Below are 24,717 nucleotides of genomic sequence, written 5' to 3' on the forward strand. Positions count from 1 at the left end.
ACAAACCTCAGGATGTCAGTCATTTACAATATCCAGCATCTTATGATCCAGAAACAGGGAATATAACAGATTCACTGTTGAAATGTCTAGTTAAGAGGTTTTAAACAGGATTTAGAGATATATGTGGTATAATGTCCCGCTCCAGTGCAGTAGGTGTCGGTGTGCAAATGTTCAGCTGTTACAAACCCTCCTGTAAAACACACGAAGAAGAGGAAAACGAAAGCAACAACACCTGTAAACACCTGAACCTGTTGCTCACTGGATTTAATTTAATCTATGATCCAGAAAACATTTCTACAGATGTCAATTTAGCACAATGCCTACCAAATATAATAACACTCGCGGCCATTTATGTGTTTAATCCACAATCCATCGAGACCAGCGAGAGATTCTGAGAACGACGCGTGCGGACTGACAACAAGCAGAACTGAGTTTAAAATACTTATAAATTCACTTCTTAGTGGACAAGACTGCAAGTAAGTTTAATACATACTTCATTACAGTCGTTTATAATTATTAGGAACTGCATATTGTACATTAAGCGTGATTTAAATGTGAAGTTGCAGAAGCTGTTCTTCTGCTACTCCGAACAGAAGAAGAATCTGCCAGAAATTACAATCTTTTGAAGTAGAAACACTAAAAAAAATTATTGAAAAAAGGTTTATTGAAAACAAATATTTTTCTAAAAAGTTTAATCCCATTTCCTCTTCCGTGTTCGGCTGTTGTTTTCGTGATGTGAAATCGAAAGTATTTTTGAAGCAGACATTTACAGTAGACAGACAGATGAAGCCTAATGCCAATGAACAACAATCTGCTGTTATTAAACTGAATATTTCAGGTCATATAACAATTATGATTAACAGTTATACAGTATGTCTATTATAATTCTGGTTACTTTTACTTAATAAGTTATTTTAGGAAGTAATGAAATTAACCACCGTTGTGAACTTAAAGTAATGATTAAATGACAAATGATTCAACAATTAATAAAGATTTGGTAAATATGATTATAAAATGATATTATACTCTAATAGAGAATATAACAAATTGGGTTCAGTTTTCCCAGCACAGTGTAAATTTCTGTTCCCAATGAATTCATATTTAGAGTCAGTTAAACTCATTAAACAATCTGAAAAGATTAAGACCATTCAGTTATTTTACATGGCAATACATTTGTCTGTAACTCACTTTATTTTATACATTGTTTTTGCTGTTGTTGATGATAACTCCGCATTAGATAAGATGTTGTTCATCTGTGTAAAATGGTGTGATTTGCAGGTGATGCTGAAGGATTGAGTGTTGCAGAAAGCAGTGCTGGTCAGTTTCCAGGGTCAGTTTAGCTGCAGTATGTCAGAGGAAAGAGGAAAGGACTCTCTCTCTCAGATGAGTCTCTCAGAGAAACACAGGTAAGACTGCGTCTGTTTCACACTAGCAGTTTAAACTCCACTGGACTTTGTGTTTCCCTGTCAATAACACAACTTCAAGCATTGCTTTATATTTGCAAATGCTTTGCACAACTTCAATTTTAAACTTCTTAAATTAACACTGACATTGTCTATAAAGCCCAGTTTGCTCTAAAGAAAATATCACAGTTAATAATTTGTTAATAATGTTCTAGACGTTGAATTATTCCAAATAAATGACTTTAGTTTTTAGATGATAAAATTATTGGCAGACATTAGGAAACGACTATACACTTAATTTACACAGACATTTCTCCTCTCCATTTCTGTCAATAAACAAACACTTGAAATTTTCTCTGAAATTAAAGTATTTTTAAAGGGGTCATGACATGAGAAACCAAATTTGCCTTGATCTTTTGGTATATAAGAGGTCTTTGTACCATTAAAACGTCCTGCAAGTTTCATAGCTTAAGACGTCCTCCCCATTATAAACGGATCATTTATTTAATCAAGCTCTAAATACAGCTCGTTCTGGATCCATGGTAAGAAGTGACGTCACGGTACGAAGTGACGTACCAGCGTTTGCATATGACCGCCTCCAGCACAAGACAACTACGCTTTAAGCGCAAGACAACTACGCTCATTTCGTATCGTTGTCACGACCGCGCGCCGCGTCTCACAAGCGTTCAGTCGACGGACAGCGAGTGGGTCTGTGTACAGGGAAATTACGACGCCGCAGATGTGCTGTTCCTGGCTGTGGACAAACAACATCTGTGAATACGCTGCGAAAGATCCAGTCGTCAGGGAAAAATGGATGCACTTTATATTTTGCGGACGTCTCAGTCACGGCAGTGTTAATGTAAGTGTTTGTTCTATACATTATAAGGATGACTGTTTTGAGAAAAAATCCCAATATGATGCTGGCTTTGCTAGAAAACTGTTGCTCAAAGATAAGTCTGTGTCGACTATTCTGGGCTCAACAACGACGACGCAAACTTACTTTGTATCACTGGCTAATATAAACACATGTATAAGAGAATCTTGAAAATATGTCGCCTGTCTAGGCCTATGTACATGTGATAGAAAATTAAAAATGTTGCCTTTATCAATGCTGCATCTTCAAAGATGGCCTGTGCATGCATTTTTGTCCGTGGTACACCCTATCATGTCATTGAAATTAGTTAAATAATGTTAAACTGTTAGCAAATTAAGCTATAGGATAATTATGCAACAATAATCCGTTTTCAAGTGTCTCGGGTTACAACTTTTTTATTAATTCAAAATAGTTTCACTTTCCATGTGGACACTGGCTGATCCAGTCTTCGTTGTTGTGGTCATGATTCATTTTCCTCTGATTCCGGCTCAAACATAATAAGGTTTTATCATTGCAAGAGCCATCGCTTCGCATGCATCACCCGCTAATAAACAGTTGCTCCAAATCCGCAAATGTTCTGGCTGGGGCCGTTAATAATTGATGCATAGGCACTGACGTTACCCAATCATAACAGTGGGCGTTAACACTGAACTCTTAAAGGGGAAACACCCCCAAAACAGACTGTTTGAATCAGAGGATGAGAAACAGGGTGGGAAAAGGTCATAAATCACTACATTTTAAAAGTTTTTTGTAAAAAAAACTATAGTAATACTATAATTGCACCTAAGGGAACATAATAATAAAATAAAAAAAACCATGTCATGACCCCTTTAACATGTTTAATATCACTCATGTATATTAAAGAAGTTGTTAAACTAATGTGAGCCAGTAAATTAAATTAGGGTTAACTATAAAACTGTAAATTGTGTGAGTGTGTGTATTTCTGTGGAGGATTAGATAAAGACACAGATGTGTTTCAGACACAGTTGATCCTCCTTCACTAAAGTGTTTTCTCTCTGTTCTTTGTGTGATCAGTGTAAGATCAGGCTCACATGTGTCCAGCTCTGTGTCTCTGAAGAGTGACTGGTCTAAAAGTGTAGATCCACCAAACTTCAGTGAGAAAACACCATCATCTAATAAAAGGTATTTTGTGTTACTAACTTTTTTGTCACACGTTGAGTGTGTTTAAAAGTTGTATCAGTGAATACCAATCATGAAACATGTTCAGATCAAATATTTGTCAGAGTATTTACAGCTAATGCTTATTTCTCTTTCTGTAAAATATCAGTAAGTATTTTATTTTACTAATTTGACTACAGGCTTCAATGTGGGACATTAGACTCAGACGTTCAGACTCACAGGAACCACGAGAATTTCAAAGACAATCTTCTAGGGATCTTCCAGGTAGGAAAACACATTTTTATAAATGTTTTTTTTATGTACATGTATTATAATTATTGAATAAAGTGTTGACCAAATGTAGATGTACAATTTGGCTTAAATTTTGTTATTCTGTCATTTCTTTTACTTTTGTTTGTAGGATCTGGAGAGCAAAATAGTCACATTTCTGAGGAATGAACTGGAGAAGTTAAAGAAAATATTACAAAAAGAGAACACACAACACTTTGTGAAGGACTTTATTGAGAACAGATCTAGTATCAAGGAATCAGCTCTTGATCTCACACTACATTACCTGAGAGAGATGAAGCAAGATGAAGCTGCTGATGCTCTAGAAGGTGAGAGACTCATGATCATCTGTCAGATTGTCTCTTATAAATGTAGGAGAGAAAATAAGACTAAATCTATCTATGTTCTGTTCCTGTGTTTAGATGAGCTGTTCTTCATTCATCAGCTGAAATGTGGCCTAAAGAAGAAGTATCAATGTGTGTTTGAAGGAATTGCGAAGCAAGGTGACTCCACACTTCTGAATAACATCTACACAGATCTCTATATCACTCAGGGTGGCAGTGAACAGGTCAATACTGAACATGAGGTGAGACAGATTGAAGTGGCTTCCAGGCGTCATGAAGCACAAGAGATACAGGTTGAATGCACACATTTGTTTGAAGCGCCTGAACAAAACAAGGAGATCCGAACTGTACTGACAAAAGGAGTCGCTGGCATCGGGAAATCAGTCTCTGTGCAAAAGTTTGTTCTGGACTGGGCTGAAGGAAAAGAGAATCAAGATATCAGCTTCATATTTCCTCTTCCATTCAGAGAGATGAACTTAAAGGAGAAAGAAAAACTAAGTTTGATGGACCTTATAACTCATTTTTTCCCAGAGACAAAAGGACTGAACCTTACAAGAAGGAATCAGTTCAAAGTGCTGTTCATTCTTGATGGACTGGACGAATGTCGCCTTCCTCTGAAGTTTGATTGTAATGAGACGTGGCGTGATGTATCGTCTCCAGCCTCTCTGGATGTTCTCCTAACGAACCTCATGAAGGGAAATCTGCTTCCTTCTGCTCTCATCTGGATCACCACCAGACCAGCAGCTGCCAGTAAGATTCCTCCTGACTGCATCGACAGGCTGACAGAGATACGAGGATTCAGCGACGCACAAAAGCAAGAGTACTTCAAAAAAAAGATTCACTGATCAGAATCAGGCCAACACAATCATAGATCACATTAAACAATCAAAGAGTCTCTTCATCATGTGCCACATCCCCGTCTTCTGCTGGATTTCAGCCACTGTTCTCCAGAACATTCTGGAGGAGAAAAGAAATAATGATGTGAAAAACACTCAGGCTGATGAGATCTCTAAAACACAGCAGGAATCAAACACTGAAGACACTCCCAAGACTCTGACACAAATGTACACACACTTTCTCCGCTTTCAGATCCAGCAGAGCCGCCGAAAGTATGATGGAGAATACACACCAGATGTTTCCTGGGATAAAGACAGCCATGGGGGCCACTATGGCTCCCGATTATGCAAATCTATATTTGGGTTTTCTGGAGGACTTGTATGTCTTCAATAACAATCCTTTCCTTGATAATATCATTTTATTTAAGAGATACATTGATGACTGCTTTGTTATTTACAAGGGCTCTGAAAGGGATTTTGAAACTTTTGTTCTATACATGAATTGCCTCAGGCCTTCCATTAAGTTCACTCATTGTGTGGGGATCACAGATGTCAATTTCTTAGATACTTCTATTTCAATTGTGGATAATCAAATAGTCTCTTCCCTCTATAGAAAGGAGACAGCTAAGAACAGTCTTCTTCATGCCAACAGTGCTCATCCAATGCCCCTGAAACGCGGTCTACCATATAGTCAATTCCTGAGACTTCATCGTATCTGTTCCAGGAGAGAAGACTTTGATTTGAAAGCCCAGAGCATGTATATGGACTTTAAATCACGGGGCTATCCCAAAAAGTGGCTTGATACTGCTCTTGACAAGGTTTCTAGAATACAGAGAAAGGAGGTGACCAATTTGACTAAAGACACAAAAAATAAGAATTTTTCTTGTATTTTCAAATCCACATATAGTCCACTTAGCAATGATATCAAAATCATCATTAAGAAACACTGGCATATTATTCAAAGTGATCCTCAACTATTGAGTGTATTTAATGATCAACCACTTTGTGTCTTTTCCAGGAGCTCGAATTTGAGGGACAAACTTGTTCATGCTGATACCTACATCTCATCTCCAACCACTCTTGTCGATGCCCAGGGTAATTTCCCATGTCACAACTGTTCCTCTTGTACCAAGTATGTCAAATGCAAATTTTTTACACATCCTCGTACATTAAAAACATACAAGATCAGACAATTGATTACCTGTAAAAGCACACATGTGATTTATATCATCATTTGTCCATGTTCACAACTATATGTTGGGAAAACTACACGTGCATTACGCACAAGAATGATTGAACATACTAGTGCTATTAGAAGACAGGATGATACATCCTCAATTTCTCGTCATTTTAAATCTGCGAACCACTCTTTGGCTGACATGAAGTTCCTGGGCATCGAGAGGATCCTTCCCCACAGGAGAGGTGGAGATAGAGACAGAAAATTACTCCAAAGAGAGGCCTTTTGGATTTTTGAACTTAAATCCCTATTTCCTGAGGGTATGAATGAAGAACTTGAACTGTCATGCTTTTTGTAAAATCTGATTATTCTCTGTAGTTATGTTTCATATTTCCTGCTAAATGTTGTCAAAATCTGCTGTGAATTCTACTTAAGTGATCAATGAGGTAATTACTCTCCTGAGATAATTGTATTCAATCACTTATCTGTGAAAATTGGACTCAGCTGATTGATCTCAATTACTGACTTGTTCAAAAGGGGTGAATCTTGTTTGTTAAGTGAGCACTGAGGAAAGCATGTGCTGAAACGTTTGCTCGCCTTGTCTGTTTTTAAATTCACCTGCACTTTGCACTTTATTAATAAAATAATGTTTTCGTAGACATTTTCTGTCTCAATTGGATCAGTGTGCGGCTAGCCACTCTCTCTACTCCTGGGATAAAGACGCCATCCTTTCACTGGGGAAACTGGCATTTCATCAGCTGGAAAGAAGCAACCTGATCTTCTATGACACAGACCTGGAAGCCTGTGGTCTTGACGTCTATAAGGCATCAGTGTACTCAGGCATGTGTACCCAGATCTTTAAGGAGGAAACAGGGATCATTCTTGGGACCATGTACTGCTTTGTTCACTTGAGCATTCAAGAGTTTATTGCAGCCCTTTATGCACATCTGTTTCTAGACATCAACAAGACAAGTGTGTTTGATCATGAGTCTACAGAACCGGAGAACAGAAATGAAACCATGATTGATTTTCTCAAGACTGCAGTGGACAAGGCGCTCGAGAGTGACAATGGACACCTGGACCTTTTCCTTCGCTTCCTCCTCGGTCTGTCACTCCCGTCCAATCGACGACTCTTACGAGGTCTGTTGACAGAGCAAGACGGCAATGACCAGAGCAACAAGGAAATAGTTCAGTACATCAAGCAGAAATTAGAAGATCATCTTCCTGCAGAGAGATCCATCAATCTGTTCTACTGTCTGAATGAACTGAACGACCAAACTCTGGTGAAAGAGATTCAGATCCACCTTAGCAAAGGAAGTCTCTCATCTGGTGACCTTTCACCTGCCCAGTGGTCTGCTTTAGTCTTTGTGTTGTTGACATCAGAGGAAGAGCTGGAGGAGTTTGAGCTTCAGAAATTCAAGAAATCAGACGAGTGTCTCATTAGATTATCGGCAGTCATCAAAACCTCCAGAAGAGCTCTGTTAATCTTCTAATATATTTTGTCATGTTTAGCTCTCATCTAAAATGCATTTATCTACATTACTCTATAGTGATTCCCCATCATAAACATGAACCTATACCTGTAAAGCCTGACATCGCGCCTTTTTTTGTGTGTAGAAAGTTTATCAAACCTTAAGACAAAATATAAAATACCATGTAAAAATGTTTGCATGTTTGTTTTGTATCATATAATACACCATATTTGTATGACTTATAGAATATTATATATATATATATAATATATATATATATATATATATATATATATATTAGCTCATACTCATATTGAGGAAGAAAAAAAAGACATATTTTATTCATATATCCAAACTGGGGGGAAATAATGTAATTTGGTACAGATGTTATTAATATTGCCAAAAAGTAAGATGAAATTCTGAAAGGTTATAGTATAAAACATTGAGATTTTTATAAAACAGGCTACTTAAATAAAATACTTATATATTACCACATCATATATTATTACCACATCATATATTAGTTGTCCCTCTGTTTCTCCCAGTAATTAGATATTTTAAATGTTTATTTCTATGAGTAATTCTGTAGTTTAATGTAATATTATTTTAATGCAATATGTAGATCAAGAGATTTACAAATAAACATTTATCAAAAGCCTGTTGTATCATATCTGATGTACACATTTTAAGATGTTTTTTCTACAAAAAAAGTTTTTTATCTTTCAAAATCTCTATTTTTTTCATATAATCTTTTTGAATATATTTTTCTAATTTAGTAATTAAGTAAAATAATTATAAATTTCATTTCAGCAATTGTTAAGGATGCTTTTTTACTATCTTTAAATGAATGATATATCACCCATTGGCCACCCTGCTCTCTAACATATCTGCATCAGCCATCGATTGACCTTAATCTTGAAATATTAAAAACAAATACAATTTCTTAGGTTAAATCATTAAAGATTTTATGTCAAAGAGACATGTACATGTGAATGGAGGCATTTTTAGAATTATAGTGAAAGGCCTTTAACCCTCTGGGGTCTGGGGTGTTTTCTGGGTCCTGGAGGTGTTCTGACATACACTGACATTTGAGCTTATTTCTGTTAATTGTGACATTTTCATGGCTAAAGTCTTATTACACTGCATTCAGCACAAACTCTGCTACAATAATATGTCAGCAGCTTGTATGTTAAAGTTTGTAGTTTTGAGATAATAACGTTTATGCGTGGTTTGTGATTTTTTTTTTTAAATAATTGTCACTGAAATAAGGTCATGAAACCCATACTGATTATTTCTTCACAAGACTTTTGAAAATTGTATCACATAGCCTAGAATATTTGAATCAAAATCATCCTGCATACTCATTCAGATAAAACAATATATTGATTTAAAATTTGTAAGACATGTCTTGTGTAAGAAAGCTGTATGCGAGGTAGGCGTGAACCACCCATGCATATTGATGTGCTTCAGACCTGAGAAAGACAAATACCCATAATGGCCCTATCAGGCCATATCATTAAGAGGAACCTTGCACAAAGAATGAAGAGTGAATTTAAAAAAAGAATGGCTTTTTGATTTTTTTGGATTTATTTACAACACAACATAATCCAAAGATACACAACAATGGACAAAAAAAGTACATTATTGAACACACTGATCACACCTTTGTGCTATTCCTGAAACATAGTACATACCTGTCATTTCCATATTGTTTGATTTTTCATTTTACCAAGTCAGCAGGACTCCATCAGTGTCATTTAGTAGTAAAAAAACAAAACAAAAAAACAACTGAGAACATATAAATATATTCCTTAGATGTTATGAAATGAGATTGGCGTAAAAACATGAAGCCTATGTTTGGCGCGTTTTGCTTTTCAAAACCCAAACCCACAGAGTGTGCAGAGAACATTATTGAAGCGATCGAACCGCTCCAAACTATGAAACATTATTGCTAGCACATTATAAACATCCTAGTTTGAGCAGATATCAATGAACACAGCATTTAACAGTAAACACTAGTCTAAACATTATAATATGCATCATAAATTTCATAGCCTAATTTTATACCATGCTGTATTTTATTATGAACATAAAAATATCCTTGTGTTGTATAGGCTATATTTATTTATCATTGAAAGGTTGCCTACCTGTCTATAGTTCATATTTCAACATGTTTCCATCAATTTCATAAATTTTAGTCAGGCACCAGTTCAACTATGTGAAGTTAATATTGTTGAATATTAAGTGTCCCCAACTAAGCAAGACAGAGGCAACAGTGGCAAGAACCTAAACTCCATCAGGTGACATAAATAGAGAAAAAATCCTATAGCTATAAAAACTTTACACAAATATTGTTTTCAAACATGCTTCATTTTATCTAGGAAATTTGTCACTGATTAAATACACTAATGCACAGGATATAGTAGTTTTTGAAGATGAATGTTAGTTTAACTCAGCCTCTTTGCTGTATATGCTGTTTATGCAACAAAATAAATGTAATATGTATTTAATATTTATATATAGAACATGTATTGTATGTGTTCCATCTAATTCTGTGTTGTGATTTATTGTAGGTTGAATGATTGTAACTTAACAGACAAAAGCTGTTCAGCTCTGGCTGCAGTTCTTGGATCAGACACCAATCTGAAAGAGCTGAACATGAACAGTAATAATCTGCAGGATTCAGGAGTGGAGCTGATCTGCACTGGACTGAAGAATATAACGTGTAAATTGGAGATACTGAGGTAAGTTGAGCCACAGGAGTCACATGACTAGAGTGAGGTGTGATGACTGACAGGACGATGCCGGAGGCAAAAGCGCAAGAGAACTTTTGTGAAAAATTCAAAGATCTTTTATTTATTTGTTACAACGTGGGTATACCATATCAATCCTGTCATTTTGCTATTTTATTGTTGTTGTTTTTTCATTCATTTTGTTCCAAGAAAAGGAAAGATCTAACATTAAATATCAGAATAAGAGCTACAGATCCTGAGGGCCATTGGCAAGTATCTTTTCTTGTAAAAAAAAGTGCTCCACACGGCTCTGGGGGGTTAATAAAAAAGCTAGTTATTTTAGTCAATACAGTTTTAAATAAGGATATTTTTCTTACACGAACCCATCGCTTCACTTCAGAAGGCCTTTATTAACCCCCCAGAGCTGTGTGGAGCACTTTTATCATGGATGGATGCACTTTGATGGAAAAATATACAGCCATTCACTGCCATTATAAAGCTTGGAAGACCCAGGACATATTTTTTATATAATTCCGATTGTATTAATCTGAAAGAATGTCATATACACCTAGGATGACTTGAGGGTGAGTAAATCATGGGCTAATTTTCATTTTTGTGTGAACTATCCCTTTAACAAGACGACTAAGATGGGCTTCCTTGTTGTAGAGGCGACTGGAAGAGCGATCATTCAGATTTATATTGTTCAGGTTTACCTGATTATTCAGCTGAGTGTTTTCCTCTCTGTTCTAGACTCTCTAACTGCAGTGTGACAGAAGAAGGTTATAAAGCTCTGGCCTCAGCTCTGAGATCAAACCCTTCACACCTGATAGAGCTGGATCTCACAGGGAATGATCCTGGAGAATCAGGAGTGAAGGAGCTCAATGATTTACTACAGGATCCAGACTGCCAACTGAAGACACTGAGGTGAGACGGGATCTAACAATTAACTAAATTAGTTATATGGAGGCTAAATATTCATAACTAATATATTATTTTAGCTATACAATTAGCTTGACAATTTGTTGCATCAAAATGATCAAGATCAGAGGGTTGTTCCATAAAACAAGATTAGAATACAAGCCAGGCTTATTTTGGTTAGTCAAACTTATTGTCGATTGATTCTTTTTCATAAAGCAAACTTAAAATAGTTCAAACTCAGTTACTCTGGCAACTTATGCTGGGAAACTAGCCTGGTCCAGGGCAGGCTAACTGTCAGGCTAAGCCTCAGTTGTTGCACAGATCCTCTGCACAGATCCTCTAACACTGACCAATAGGAACACAATGACTAATATTCTCTCATACATTATTTGACTTTATTAAGCACTATCATTCCAAAAATAAATATACAAGCAAATCAACTTAAATAAGGCTACAATGATAAATGAGATAATATAGACCTACAAACGTGTTAAATTGTATATGAAATGTTTATGTTATCGTTGTTATATCGTATATATATATATCACTGATTCTTGAGAGTCGGGACAAAACACGTTTTAAAAAAACTTTTTTTTTTTTAAATACACACTATATCAATTCTAGTTATACGTTTCTGCAGAGAAAGGTCTTAGCTATTTAACCATGTAAAGGAACAGGTTCTAAATAAAAACACATTTTTAACAAATTTACATTGTGTGACGGAGCGGTAAAGGATTTCAATAAGTTACTTTGCTTATGGTGATAATTGTCGACTACGCCACCCTGAATAAATCAGGGAATATCTAAATAACCCAGCAGTTAGCATTAGGTCACACAGGTTCGTGTGTGTCAGGGAGGTTAGAGACAAGAGTACACATAATTACAAAAAGGTATTTTATTGACATACAAAAATAGTTAAAAACAGTATCTTATTTTAAAACAAAGGCGCACAGCGCTCAATGCACAAATGTCAAGGCACAAAAACAGGTGCTCACAAGGGGGGCAATATGAGTGGCACACACCGACATAGTGCTCTACCCACGAGGGTAGGAGGAGTTTGTCAAACTAAAAGTAAAACAAAACCAGGCTGAGCTTACCGGCGGAAGGACCACTTAATGGCTTTTCCAAAAGCGTAATTCTACTCACACACACGTCACCGTGCACTTGGATCATACACGCAAGCACTCCAAAAGGTGTCACCCACTGCAATACTACCACCACCACAAATGCACTCGGAGGTCCTCCCGCCTGGTCACCTCAGTTCCTGGGAGAAGCAAGATAAACAGCTGAATTTGTTTAATCCAAAAAATATAATAATCAAGGTCCACAACAACACACAACAGTAGTTACAGAAACAAAATCTAAACAATAAACACAGCTGACCTAAAGAAAGAGAAAAGAATCACAGCAGATAGAGCTGGTGTAGCACACACACACGCGTGTGCACACACACACACTGGTTCTCGTACAAATAACAGTCAATTATTATTAATCAACTTTTCTAATCACACTAAAAAACGAAAGGAAGTAGACGGTATAATCCTGTGCCCTTATGAATTCCCGCCGGCACGATCAGCGTGACACGGAGGGCAGCGCAAGCACTTACCAAAAGACGACATTACCCCACATGTAATCCCCACATGCTACTGTTTACCGCGATCATCATAACCACCGATTAACTGGGGTACAGGAAGCAACGCATTAACAGTGACATAGCGACTCAGTATACCACACGCCATCATAACCACCACTCAATACAGGGACAGTTTACATACCTGAAGGGTGGGCAAACACCTATTCTGAGCTGATGAAAATGCACCGTCAGACAAGTGCTTAAATGAAACGCTACAATTAAAAAGATAACACATATCAGTGGCGTTCTAAACACACGATTTAACCATCCGCTACCAGCACATACCTGAGGCGATAGTGGATGACGCAGGAGGGTGAGGACAAGACATGACGCATCTCAGAGTACAGCCAACCAGCGTTAAATAGACCGTACTCTTTCCTGATAGGACACCAGGACTGTCAGTCACTTACCTAATTCTGCCACACATGTTTCCCTTCAGAACTGGATTTGTGTCAACTCCGTCAGACACACTAAAAAGTAAACAATTTTAATTATTTCAATCCAACAAGAATCTAAAGTTCGGAAGTATATTGTAATAGTGTTTAGTTACTCTGATATGTAAAAAAAATACAATACATAAACTTAAGTTGTGATTTCACACTATTCTGAAACCTCAGATTTCTTAATATTTGCATTTTCAAACTTTGATTTTAATTTCAATATTGTAAAAACAAATTCCTTAAATAAATAAAACATAAGGGGATGTAGATCAGATGGTCCTTTATTACAAAAACCACATAAACTGAAGGAAGATTTTTTTTTCTCCAAAAAAATAACAAAAACATACATCCAAACGTCGAGGATCTGACGGTGTTGATGAAAAACTGACGGTGAAAAACGAAAAATTTCGAAAAATATGTGCATTGCTGATTAGTGAACAGATGTGCACTTTAAACACTACTACTAAAACTACTCCTTGTTATTAGAGTACTGAACTCACTGTAAAGCAAACTATAATAAACATATTGCACATACACCGTTTCAAACTGTTTTAAATTACACCGTTTTTCCAAAAAAAAAATAAAAAGGAAAACCAGGGGCTGTGATAATTTTTTTTGGGCCATATCGCCCAGCCCTACACTGGCTTCTCATTTCTCTATCTCTGTCTCTATACATATATAAATATATATATTAAAGTGCTGGCAAAGTTACACGTTACACAATAATAAGCAGACCACTGCCTGCCCATTCTCTACAAGTCAGATGCGTACGGTTAAATAATGTAATGCATGCTGTGTATGTGCATTTATGCGTAAATAAAACCCTGAAATAACAGTTTAACCCTTCATTATATTCGTTAGGGGTGTAACGGTACATGTATTCGTACCGGACCGTTTCGGTACAGGGCTTTCGGTACGGTTCACATGTGCACCGAATGCAATCTTTCACGTAAATTAGGCTAGTTTTGTGTGCGGAAAATGCGCCAATTCCGAGTTTCCACACAAACATATTAAGTGTCGGAAGTCTCCGCATTGCACTGATTAAATCTGATTAATCGTTTTTGTGATTCAAATACATGTAAAATATTACCATAACATCTGTCTTCCTGTGTGCGGAAATTTGTTTATGTTGCTGTGACAACGAAACGCGTGCCTGGCGCCTGTGTTAAGAGCGCTTTTTGCTCCATGCGCGCTGATGTGCTCATCTGTTGACATTTCCAAATGCCTTTCAGTTGCTTAATAAAAGCGGGCTTTCCACACAAACAAACGTACATGTGTCATTAGTATGAGAAAAAAAGTGGGATTTTAACTCTCGGGTCGGGCTCGGACATAAATATCTTTATGCCTGTCGGGCTTGGGTCGAGTTCGGTTACTGCTGTCTAAAATCTACTGCCTAAAATTCGGCCCGATCACCACATACACGGCATGCTCGCTTTAGCCCAGCCTCTCGCTAGCTAGCGTCATGGCCAATATTGGTTTAAGAGTATTTTATTTAGTGGAGAACTTTGCAGCAGTATTTTATTTCTTATTCTTTTTTTATTTTATATATTTTTTATTAATTATATTTTATTAAAAAGTGTGTTTAAAAAAGTGTAAACAAATTGTTTAAAAAAGTTTATAGTAAACAACCAGCAGTTTAATGTTTTGCATTTCTTTCCCTTAAATGTACCGAAAATGAACCGAACCGTGACTTTAAAACCGAGGTACGTACCGAACCGTGATTTTTGCGTACCGTTACACCCCTAATATTCGTACATTAAGAGGTTATTGGTGGATTTGTCAACTCCGTCATCTTACAGGTCAACTCCGTCAGACATAGAACCTGATGGAGTTGACATCTGACGGAGTTGACGTCAGGGCATGTATTTTCCGCCAAAACATGTATTGTACACTGCAGCTAGGTAGTTTTTCCTCAGTTGCTAGCTGTCCCAATAACCTCACTAAAATGCTTAAATTCAATCCACTATGGTTTAAAAAAAATTATCTTAACAGAAAGATGGTCTTGACATGGTGCAGCTGTGACCATAGGAATATTGACATTGTTTGTCTAAAATATTTAAAAATTTAAAACGTACTAGAGCATGTGTGGTAGTGCTGCATTCACCACAGGCAGGGGGATGAAAAGGGGTCCTCAGGATATAGCTGACCATGGATATAGCTGGCCATGCTATTTCCTGATTTAAAGAGCTTTATGAAAATAACTGACGGAGTTGACAGAAACTGAGGACACAACTTTAAAGGAGAACTCCGGTCAATTTTAACATTAAGCTCAATTTTTAGTAAATTTGGAGTGCTGTCAATACAGAGAACAACGACAAAAATCGGTGTTGCCTACACTGTGTTATCCTATTTTTTAAATTGGCACCCTATTGACTTGAATGGGGCAAGTTTTAAACCTGCTTTTATCCTCTTAACATCTTTGATGTGTCATACAAGTGCCCAGCCATGTTGAGTGATTCCTTCAGAGTGAACACGAGTGAATCTGTGTCACAGTGTCTGGTTTATGTTCCTTGGGTCACCACTAGATGTCCTCCTTCCCCACGGTGTCCATCACACTATTGAACTACATTTCCCACGATCCTTGTCTTCTCATTACACTCAGCTGTCCCTTGTCACTAATCATTGCACTTAGCCTATTCCCCATTAGCATTGTCATTTCCCTGTGTATATAACCCTGTCTGTTTTAGTATGTGTCACGGAGTCCTTGTTTAATGTCCCCACACTTCCGTTCCTGTTGCTGCCTGTTTCTTGTTTTGTCATCGTATGTGGATTGCTTATATGGTTTTGACCCCTGCCTGGACTGGATGACGATTTACGGATTACCCCAAATAAAATACTGCACTTGGATCCTCTCTCTCCTGTGTGTGTTCCGTGACAATCTGACTGCAGTAGATGTGAAAGATATGAATAAAAATGATGTTAATTCAGCCAGCGCAAATACCTGTATTTAGTTCCTGTTTTCGGTGTCGAGTTCACGCGCGTGATCATTGTAACTAAACCTATGCGCGTGAACTCGACAATCGACTACAGATTAACTCGTGTTTACTCTGAAGGAATCACTCAACATGGCTGGGCACTTGTAATGACACATCAAGGATGATAAGACTAAGAACTGGTTAAGTTTAAAACTTGCCCCATTCAAGTCAATAGGGTGTAAATAAAAAAAAAAGGATAACACGGTGTAGGCAACACCGATTTTTGTCGTTGTTCTCTGTATTGACAGCACTCCAAATTTACTAAAAATTGAGCTCAATGTTAAAATTGACCGGAGTTCTCCTTTAATAGGCAGATTTCTAAGGAAAATATTGTTTGATGTTCACTTCATGCATTGTTTTTTATATGTATACCCCTTATTTTTTATTTGATATATATGTTTTCACAATTGTAGAGCTTTTTTAAAGTTTTTTGGGATGGTTAATATTGTGACCTCTTGCTGAGGACAAGTGCAATAACATGGACCTTCTAACCACAGACCATACATTTAAACAAATTTTCCCCAAAAAGATAAAAAAGTTTATTCCAAAAATCAGATAGGTATATACAATTCCTTTAGATTTAACTTTGTAAGTATGTCAATCAGGATGAATTTCTTAATTTTTGCTATAAATTAGACTTTTCTATGTGGGACATGTTTTGTCCCGACTCTCAAGAATCAGTGATATATATATCCTACAGTTTTTCTTTTCTTACTGGCTGAATGTTTTGTGCCCAAGATTTAATTAGATAGTTTTAAAGATTTATGAATACATTTCTCTCTGGTTTTAATTGGCAGCTGTAGTACATTTTTATGGTTATTAGAAGAACATTAGAACATTACAATCTAAAATAGAATAAAAAAAGCTTATTAAAGCAGAAGTTAAAATCACAAAATTGACAATAAATAATTACAAAAGCACAGATTACATTTTAACTGGTAAGATGAATCTGTGCTTAGTAATTGGACTATATTAGACTTGATTTACCCCATTACAATAGTCCATTTACAGTTATTTCTATCATAAAAAATACACTTATTTGTAGGTTTAAAATTCTAAATAATGCACATCTAATGTCCAACAACAAATGTTTTAGCATGTGTATATACAGATGGTACTCAACCAGAATGAGACTTTTACCGCCGCCGTTCCCGCGGCGGTAAAATTGCGGGGGTGTATTTGCTGGCTTTGACCGCTAAGAGGCGCTACAATCGCAGACTTTGAAAAGTGTCAGTTTATTCTCTCTATTGCGTAATCTGCCGCCGCGCCGCGGCTCATTGAGAGTGATTGAAATGTGGTAAAACAGATCAATTCAAGTTAAACATGTAGTTAAATGAATTCATATAATCACAAGACTGAAATTAAATGTAGGCCTAATACATTTAATAAATAATGAAAACATTTCAACACAAAACATTGCAATAGAAAAATATTAGGCTACATCAATGAGGCTTTGCAAGAGCGATGTCTCATCAGCGGATCGACGGTAGCGCAGTGGACAACGCAACAGCACGAGCTTCACGGAGCTTCAAGCGATGCGAGAATCGAATCTCATTAGCTTTGGCTGACAGCGTTAAATGTTTTACCATTCTTGATGCTTAGATAGGTAACTGTTTATTGAAGTCAAGCGTTTTGTTTAATTATCAATGGCACATTACAACATACATTTGCTACTTTCCAGTAGAGCCGCTGCACAGACGAGAAAACTGATGAAAGAAGATTATCAGCCGATCGCGTCAGAAAATGAAAATGGAAGCTATCTTTAATCTGCTAAATTATTGTTTTGTGAATCATCCACGAAATTGAGATGACTGACAATTGATACCCGTCATAGCAAAGGAAGAAATTTTTAAAAACAGATCCTGGACATTTCAAGGTTTAAATAAAGTGTCGGGGCAGTTTATTTATTTAAAACAGGGTTGCATCGAGTTAGAGTTTATTAAGTAATAAACAGAATCTTATTCTTGCAACATTTTAAATCTGTATTGCCAAAGAAATTGCAGCTAAATAAACAATTAAAACAGTAGGCTAGTCTACAAAACGAAAATAGTTCAAAGCAACATAAATTAAGATTTTCTTTGCTTCTCTCTCGCGCTGGATCTCTTTTATTTTAGTTTATGTCTCCCTGCACTGCGCGCGCCGGGTCTCTCTCGAAATTAAACGAGATTTCAGGGTAAAACCCCATTATACAGCTGATAATACTGATGTCGCTGTGTGTCATCCAGACAAATCACGAAAAAAAAACTGTAACATGATTGAGTCTTGCTTCAAACAGAATGCCTGGTTGAATTCACCTTACAATAAAACGAGGTGGATCGCGAATAAGCGCTCTGTATCTGCAGCTCACTTGCATTCGTTTAGTTGGCAAGAACGCGTTTCGTCGATAGTTCATGTTTAGATAATGCCAGATTGTTGACACACACACTACTCAAACGTGTTAAAATTCTACAAAACCAGTTGAAACAAATGGATTGAACACTTGAAAGTGTGTGTGAAACCCCTTTAAATACAATAGCCTACATAAAACTACAATATTTATAATTTAAGGGCCTACATTTGGACACATCGAGAGATTTATCTTTAAAAGTATTTTGCCTTTGCCTGGTCATCAGGCTCACTCTCCATATGAAAGACGGAACATTAACACCTCCTGAACCCCCAACCCCCCACAGGCCATCTGAGTTTCAGACCGACTGAAAACAAAGAGAAGTCGCAATTCACACTTAATTCTAGACATAGCATTAGGCTAGTCAAGTGTTGATAATGAAATAATTTAATTATTTAGGCTACATGTAGGCTAATTTTCTAATATTTCTGTCATAAAAGTTTATTAATAAACATTTAATTATTTCAATAATTGAAGAAATAAAACGCTACCTCGGTTTGGGCAGCTTTTTCCAAGCAAGCCTAAATACAAACGCATGTTCATTTGTTCAAACGCATGTTCATTTGTTGTCATGAATACAATGTTCAACTCAATGTTAAATTCCACGGGGATCTTTGGATTACAACCAGGGTGCGCGATTTGTGAATTATCTATTATTATTTTTTTATATATAAATCTCGAACCACAGTGCTTTGTGCTGCTGCTAAACTAAATAACATTTATATAATATTTATGAACTTAAATGAAACAATATCGCAACATTTCGACAAATAAATTATCTGATCTATTTTTACAATTTAATTCAGGGCGATTTAGCCTAGAGACTACATTTAATTATAGCGAGATTTTCACCCTTGTCCGTTCATCATTGGGAAGCGCTCACAGCTAATTTGAGTAGATCTGCACCTCTCGGTTTCATACGGATTACCTAATCAGATAACATTTATTAAATATTTAGACATTTAAAAGCTTTAGACATAGCCGATTTCTTATCGTGACTGAGCGGAGGAAAGTGGCTCTCGGTTCATTTTTGTGACGCGCAGTTCCCGGAGACATGCAGAGACGACAGATAAACTTTTGAATAAAAGTTTGAATATGAATACAAGTTTACAGTTTTGACCGATGTAGGCTAGGCTACTCTACTCTGATCTGTATGACTAAAAAACTACGGAGTAGCCAATTAGAGCTTTAGATGTCTGTTATGAGAAAAATAAATCCAAATGAACGCGCAGCCGCGTCTGTCGAACACTAATTAAACATGCCAGAATAAAACCCGACTTTAGAACAATGGATAGCGCCACTCGGTGTGGTGTGCCAAAATACTTAATTAAAAACTTCAATATTTCATTCAAAATAATCTCAAAACGCTTTGTGACATTTTGAAAGCCGTGCATGCATTAAGGCACTGGAACCATGAACTGAAACTGGTTCTGATTTTATTGTTTGTCGTTTAAACGTGCCTGTTGCATATCTTTATTTTATATATTTTAAATGGTCTATTGGTGAAGTAATTTATAGCATTGGTTACTGTGGAGGGAGGGGGGATTAAAATAATTCAGCAGAAGCAGGGATGTTTAGACCAGAAGGAAATCCCCGTCCCCCCTGGCAAATCGCACCTTATTAAAACCATGTTTTACAAACTCTATATGAACCAAAAAAAAGGCTATCCTGTATAAAAAAAATGTTTTGTTTGTTTGATTGTCTGCATTAATAATAGGCTATGACATGCATTAATAGGCTAATATAAAATGTACAATAATCTTTGTTTGTACGGGATTCGAACCCGTGTCATCCATATGACCAATACGTAAATTCTACCACTCGGCCATGAATATACTCATTTAAAAATGCCCGGTTTATCCAATCTCTTCCAGAAAAGCGCTCATCATTCGTCTCATTCCTCAGTTGAGTAGTAAACAAATAATCAGCTTCTTTGCACCTAATTTATTTTTGTTCGTTATTTTTGTTATTATTATTATTTTATCACGCTGCTCCCAACGGGCAATAGGCTTATGTCGCCCACCGACGTCTAGGTTACAATATGAAATAAAAGCTATATTGTTCTCGTCTCTATTTTAAAATTATGATTCTATTTTTCTGTCCTAAACAATGTTCTATAGTAGCCTATTTCATCTGTTAATTGACATTAACCCCGCTTACATTTCAAAATACGGCAATAGCGGCTGTTTTGCACAATGTCCCTCTGCGCCACCTGGCGGTCATTTCGCGAATGACTTTGAAATGCGACTGGATTATTTTTACCGCGGTAGTTTCGCCGCGGTGCCTGTCGCGGCGGTAATAGGCATTCTGGTTGAGTACCATCTGTATATATATGTACTTTATTATGTCTTTCAATTCAAACACATTTAGTACAAATGTACAGTTAAAGACATAATATTTTTCCCCCAATAAATCCTTCTTATTTTTCCTTCTACTTTTTTTCTTTTGTGATAATACCCACCAACACATAATTGGAACAATAACCAATAAGTACATAGTTAGACACTTTTACATATGAAAAAAGGGAAAAATTTAACATTCACATATTTATATCAAACTCTTATAATGACATAATTCCTAATAAGTTATTCAAGTAATATTTTTTAAATATCAAATAATAAATATTAAATAATTAAATAAATAAAATAACAAATAACTAGAATTAAAAGGGAGGGAATGTTATTTAGTTATAGGCTAATATGTTTTCCTTTATTTTATGGAATATTCTTTGATTTTAGAGTTAAACATATCTTTTCAAAATGTATACTTTTGCTCTTAATTTCATGTTATCCTCTCCATAATGTACCGTATAAACTAAATCCAACCAAACATTCTTGCTTTTTCCAAAAAAAAAAAAAAAAAAAAAAATTGCTTTAAAAGCTGTAATTCTCAGCATTCTAAATAAGTATAAGTCATCTTTATTAAGTAGCTTAGGTCCTAAACCCAAAACTATATTTTGTATCTTTATTATATTTGGTTTCTTAAATTCTTCCCTGAATTACTTCCGTTTAATTTTTATTTTAAGTATAACATTTTTCTATAAATATTTTTTATAAACACCAGAAATTTTATAAAATATTTCTGGTGTTATAAAATATCGCATAGCCTATTTTTTTTCCAAGCAAAATGTATATATTAGTCAGAATTATCGCGCTCCGATTTGGCGCACAAGCGCGCAGCAGCGCTCGTTCTATATGAGGTTTAGCAGCAAAATGGAAATATTTGCTCGATTTTTCTAAGATTTACAGATGGAGAATATTCCTGTGAAAAGTAAGTTTTGCAAACACCATGTTTCAAACTCATTAAACGGCACAAAATGTATGCAGTTTGATGGTGGATCGATTTGATCTATGATCGACCTCTAGGGCTGCTTAAGAAACGCGTGCACACGCAGTTATCTAGACTAGATAAACCTGGATCAAATTAGTGGGATTGCGTGAACTTGAATGACCTTTTATGAAACCGCTTTAGCCCCAACTTATTTGTTAGGTTCATTCAAGTCGGGTTTTGGAGTTTAATCCCCGCTTTTCTTGGCGTCTTTTATGGAACAACCCTCAGATCAGATGCTGCAGCTTCTGTCATGATGATGATAAACGTCAACGCAGTTTAGTTGTGATACGAGCTAAAGGTCAAATAGACATTATGGGTCAGTATATGGGCTGCTATTCTGGAGTATACCTTGATCATTTAAATGAACAATTTTATTTTTGTGCACACTTCTCATCAAAATTCTAGATATCCTTTTAGTGTAATAGTTTTCTGAACACAATAGTTTTGCATCAATCCCAGATTCACTGCATCTCTACAGCAGGTCTATGAGTCTCCAGATGTTCACAAACATGCAGTTTCACAGCCAGTGTTCTCTGTGCTGACGTTTCTCACTTCTCCTGCTTAAAGGATTAGTTCACTTTTAAAATGAAAATTCTGTCATCATATACCCACCCTTAAGTTGTTTCAAACCTGTATGAATTTCTTTCCTCTGCTGAACACAAAGGAAGTTATTTAGAAGAATGTCAGTAACCAGACAGTTTTTGGTTCCCAATGACTGCCATAGTAGGAAAAAAATATACTATGGCAGTCATTGGGAACCAAAAACTGTCTGGTTACTGACATTCTTCTAAATATCTTCCTTTGTGTTCAGCAGAGGAAAGAAATTCATACAGGTTTGAAACAACTTAAGGGTGAGTATATGATGACAGAATTTTCATTTTAAAAGTGAACTAATCCTTTAAAAGCCAGAAAGATCTTAATTTCACACTCTGTATTCATACTGAAAACCATGATCTAGTGAGCTTTTGCCCTTCTGCTCTGTGAGACGTTTCTGTACTTATGCAAGTAAGTAAGTAAATTATATATATAAAGCACATTTAAATATAGCAGAGCTTAGGTGCTCTAACCCAAAGTGCTGAATATAGTAATACAAAATAAATAAATAAAAGCGCAGACACGTAAAACCAAACAAAACAAACAGTGAAACAAGATTTTAAACTGAATTCTAAAATGAATCGGGAGCTGATGAAGGGACGCTAAAATTGGGGTGACATGATCATATTTCTTTGTTCCCGGTCAGCAGCCTTGCAGCTGCATTTTGTACCAACTGGAGGCGACCAAGTGATGACTGAGTTTGCTTTAGGACTGAGCGTCGCTCTAGTTTCCTTCAAATTTATATTTATTTGTGTATTTAAATGTTCAAAGAAAAAGAAAAATACATTTATCGTATCAATCTTTTTTGTAGTGCAACAGACATTGAGTTGAGAACTGAATTGACTCTTCTGCAGGTTTGTGAGTCCTGCTGCAGAGGAAGCCTGTCAGTATGTGGATAGAGTTGTGGGTATAAACCCGTTACTCCAGAGAAAGCTGAATCTGAGTGAACATAAACCAGGAGACACACGAGTGAATCAGATCGCTGCTCTACTGCAGGATAAACACTGTCGACTCAACACACTGACGTGAGTATTGCTCATTTATTTATAATATTACTTTACTTTTAGTTGTAATGTTAGCTGATGATGATATTTCCTCACTTGTTTGAGTCAGAGCAGTTTTTTCCTCAGCGTCACAAAGAGCCACAACAATTTAAAGTAATAAAATTAAACAGCAAATTAAAAACACAATTAAAACGTGATATCAAGCTTTAAATATTTGGTTAAGACAGACAGTTTGATCATGGGTCAATAATTATTTCAGTAACTGTAGAGGCAGAACAATGTTTTTGTAACATCAGAATCAGAAATGTTCATAACTGGTTTCAATTCAATGTTTGTATTTCTAGTGATCAGTGGTTCAAAACGTGCATCAAACTGGCAAAGTCACATGATTTCAGTAAACGAGCTTCGTTACGTTATAACTGTTTCGACACATTTCAAAATGTCAATGGTTCACTGCTGAGGGGCGATGATCTCTGATCAGTTTTATACATTTGTAGACGTTTTAATTTGACATTAGTATAATTAAAAGGAATAATAGTAGTTAAGTTTCGTTTGGCCTGTTTAGCTGAGCCACTGAAAATTGAAAAAAGAGCACATAATAATATTATATTATACAGACACTTGATATTTAATCATATTAGATGATTAGTTAAAGGGATGGTCCGGAGTAAAATCAACCTAGGGTCCTTTGCACCATGACCTCGAGCCAAACACCCTGCCAGAAGCCTTTTTTTCCTGGTCGAGCTTTAAAGTTACCACTGAGGGGCGATGATCTCTGTGAACCCATGAATCATGCAGGTTTACTGAGATTAAACAAGTGTTTGTGAAATATTGTAAATATTAAAAGTTATAGCTTATTTAGAGAAATCAGCAGAATGGCTTAGTGCAGGCGCTAACGGCTCCAAATATGTTTCTCGTAATTTACCCCACTAATAATGTCCATAATGTTACCAAACTTCTATATTAGTGCAAATAGGTTCCGTACTCACAAACTTCCCAATGCCTCGTTTTATAAGTACATCATAAGTTTATTAAAATAACACTTGCCTGATGGGTTATGCTACTGCTAGACCGGACGTTGACGTCACTTCGGTGAGTTGAGAAAAGTCAGTAAAAGTCCCTTGCAAAACTCACCAGTGTCATCACACTACATCCTTATGCTTTGCTTTCTGCCAGGACTTTGACTGACTTC

General features: G+C 36.3%; 1 protein-coding gene across 1 annotated transcript; it reads left to right on the plus strand.

Moving 5' to 3' along the window:
* Window positions 1-201: 201 nt before the first annotated feature.
* Window positions 202-23,550, plus strand: LOC306998328 (NLR family CARD domain-containing protein 3-like; the record flags this gene model as incomplete). The annotated part of the gene is given in 11 exon segments (XM_079612293.1): window positions 202-476; window positions 1,279-1,406; window positions 3,313-3,420; window positions 3,597-3,681; window positions 3,818-4,013; window positions 4,107-4,855; window positions 4,857-5,190; window positions 6,762-7,521; window positions 10,087-10,257; window positions 10,996-11,169; window positions 23,376-23,550. Coding segments are annotated over 10 exon segments (2,811 nt in total). The 5' UTR covers window positions 202-476; window positions 1,279-1,347.
* Window positions 23,551-24,717: the final 1,167 nt, after the last annotated feature.

This window comes from Phoxinus phoxinus, assembly GCF_949152265.1.
Source record: "Phoxinus phoxinus genome assembly, chromosome: 5".
Classification (NCBI taxonomy): domain Eukaryota; kingdom Metazoa; phylum Chordata; class Actinopteri; order Cypriniformes; family Leuciscidae; genus Phoxinus; species Phoxinus phoxinus.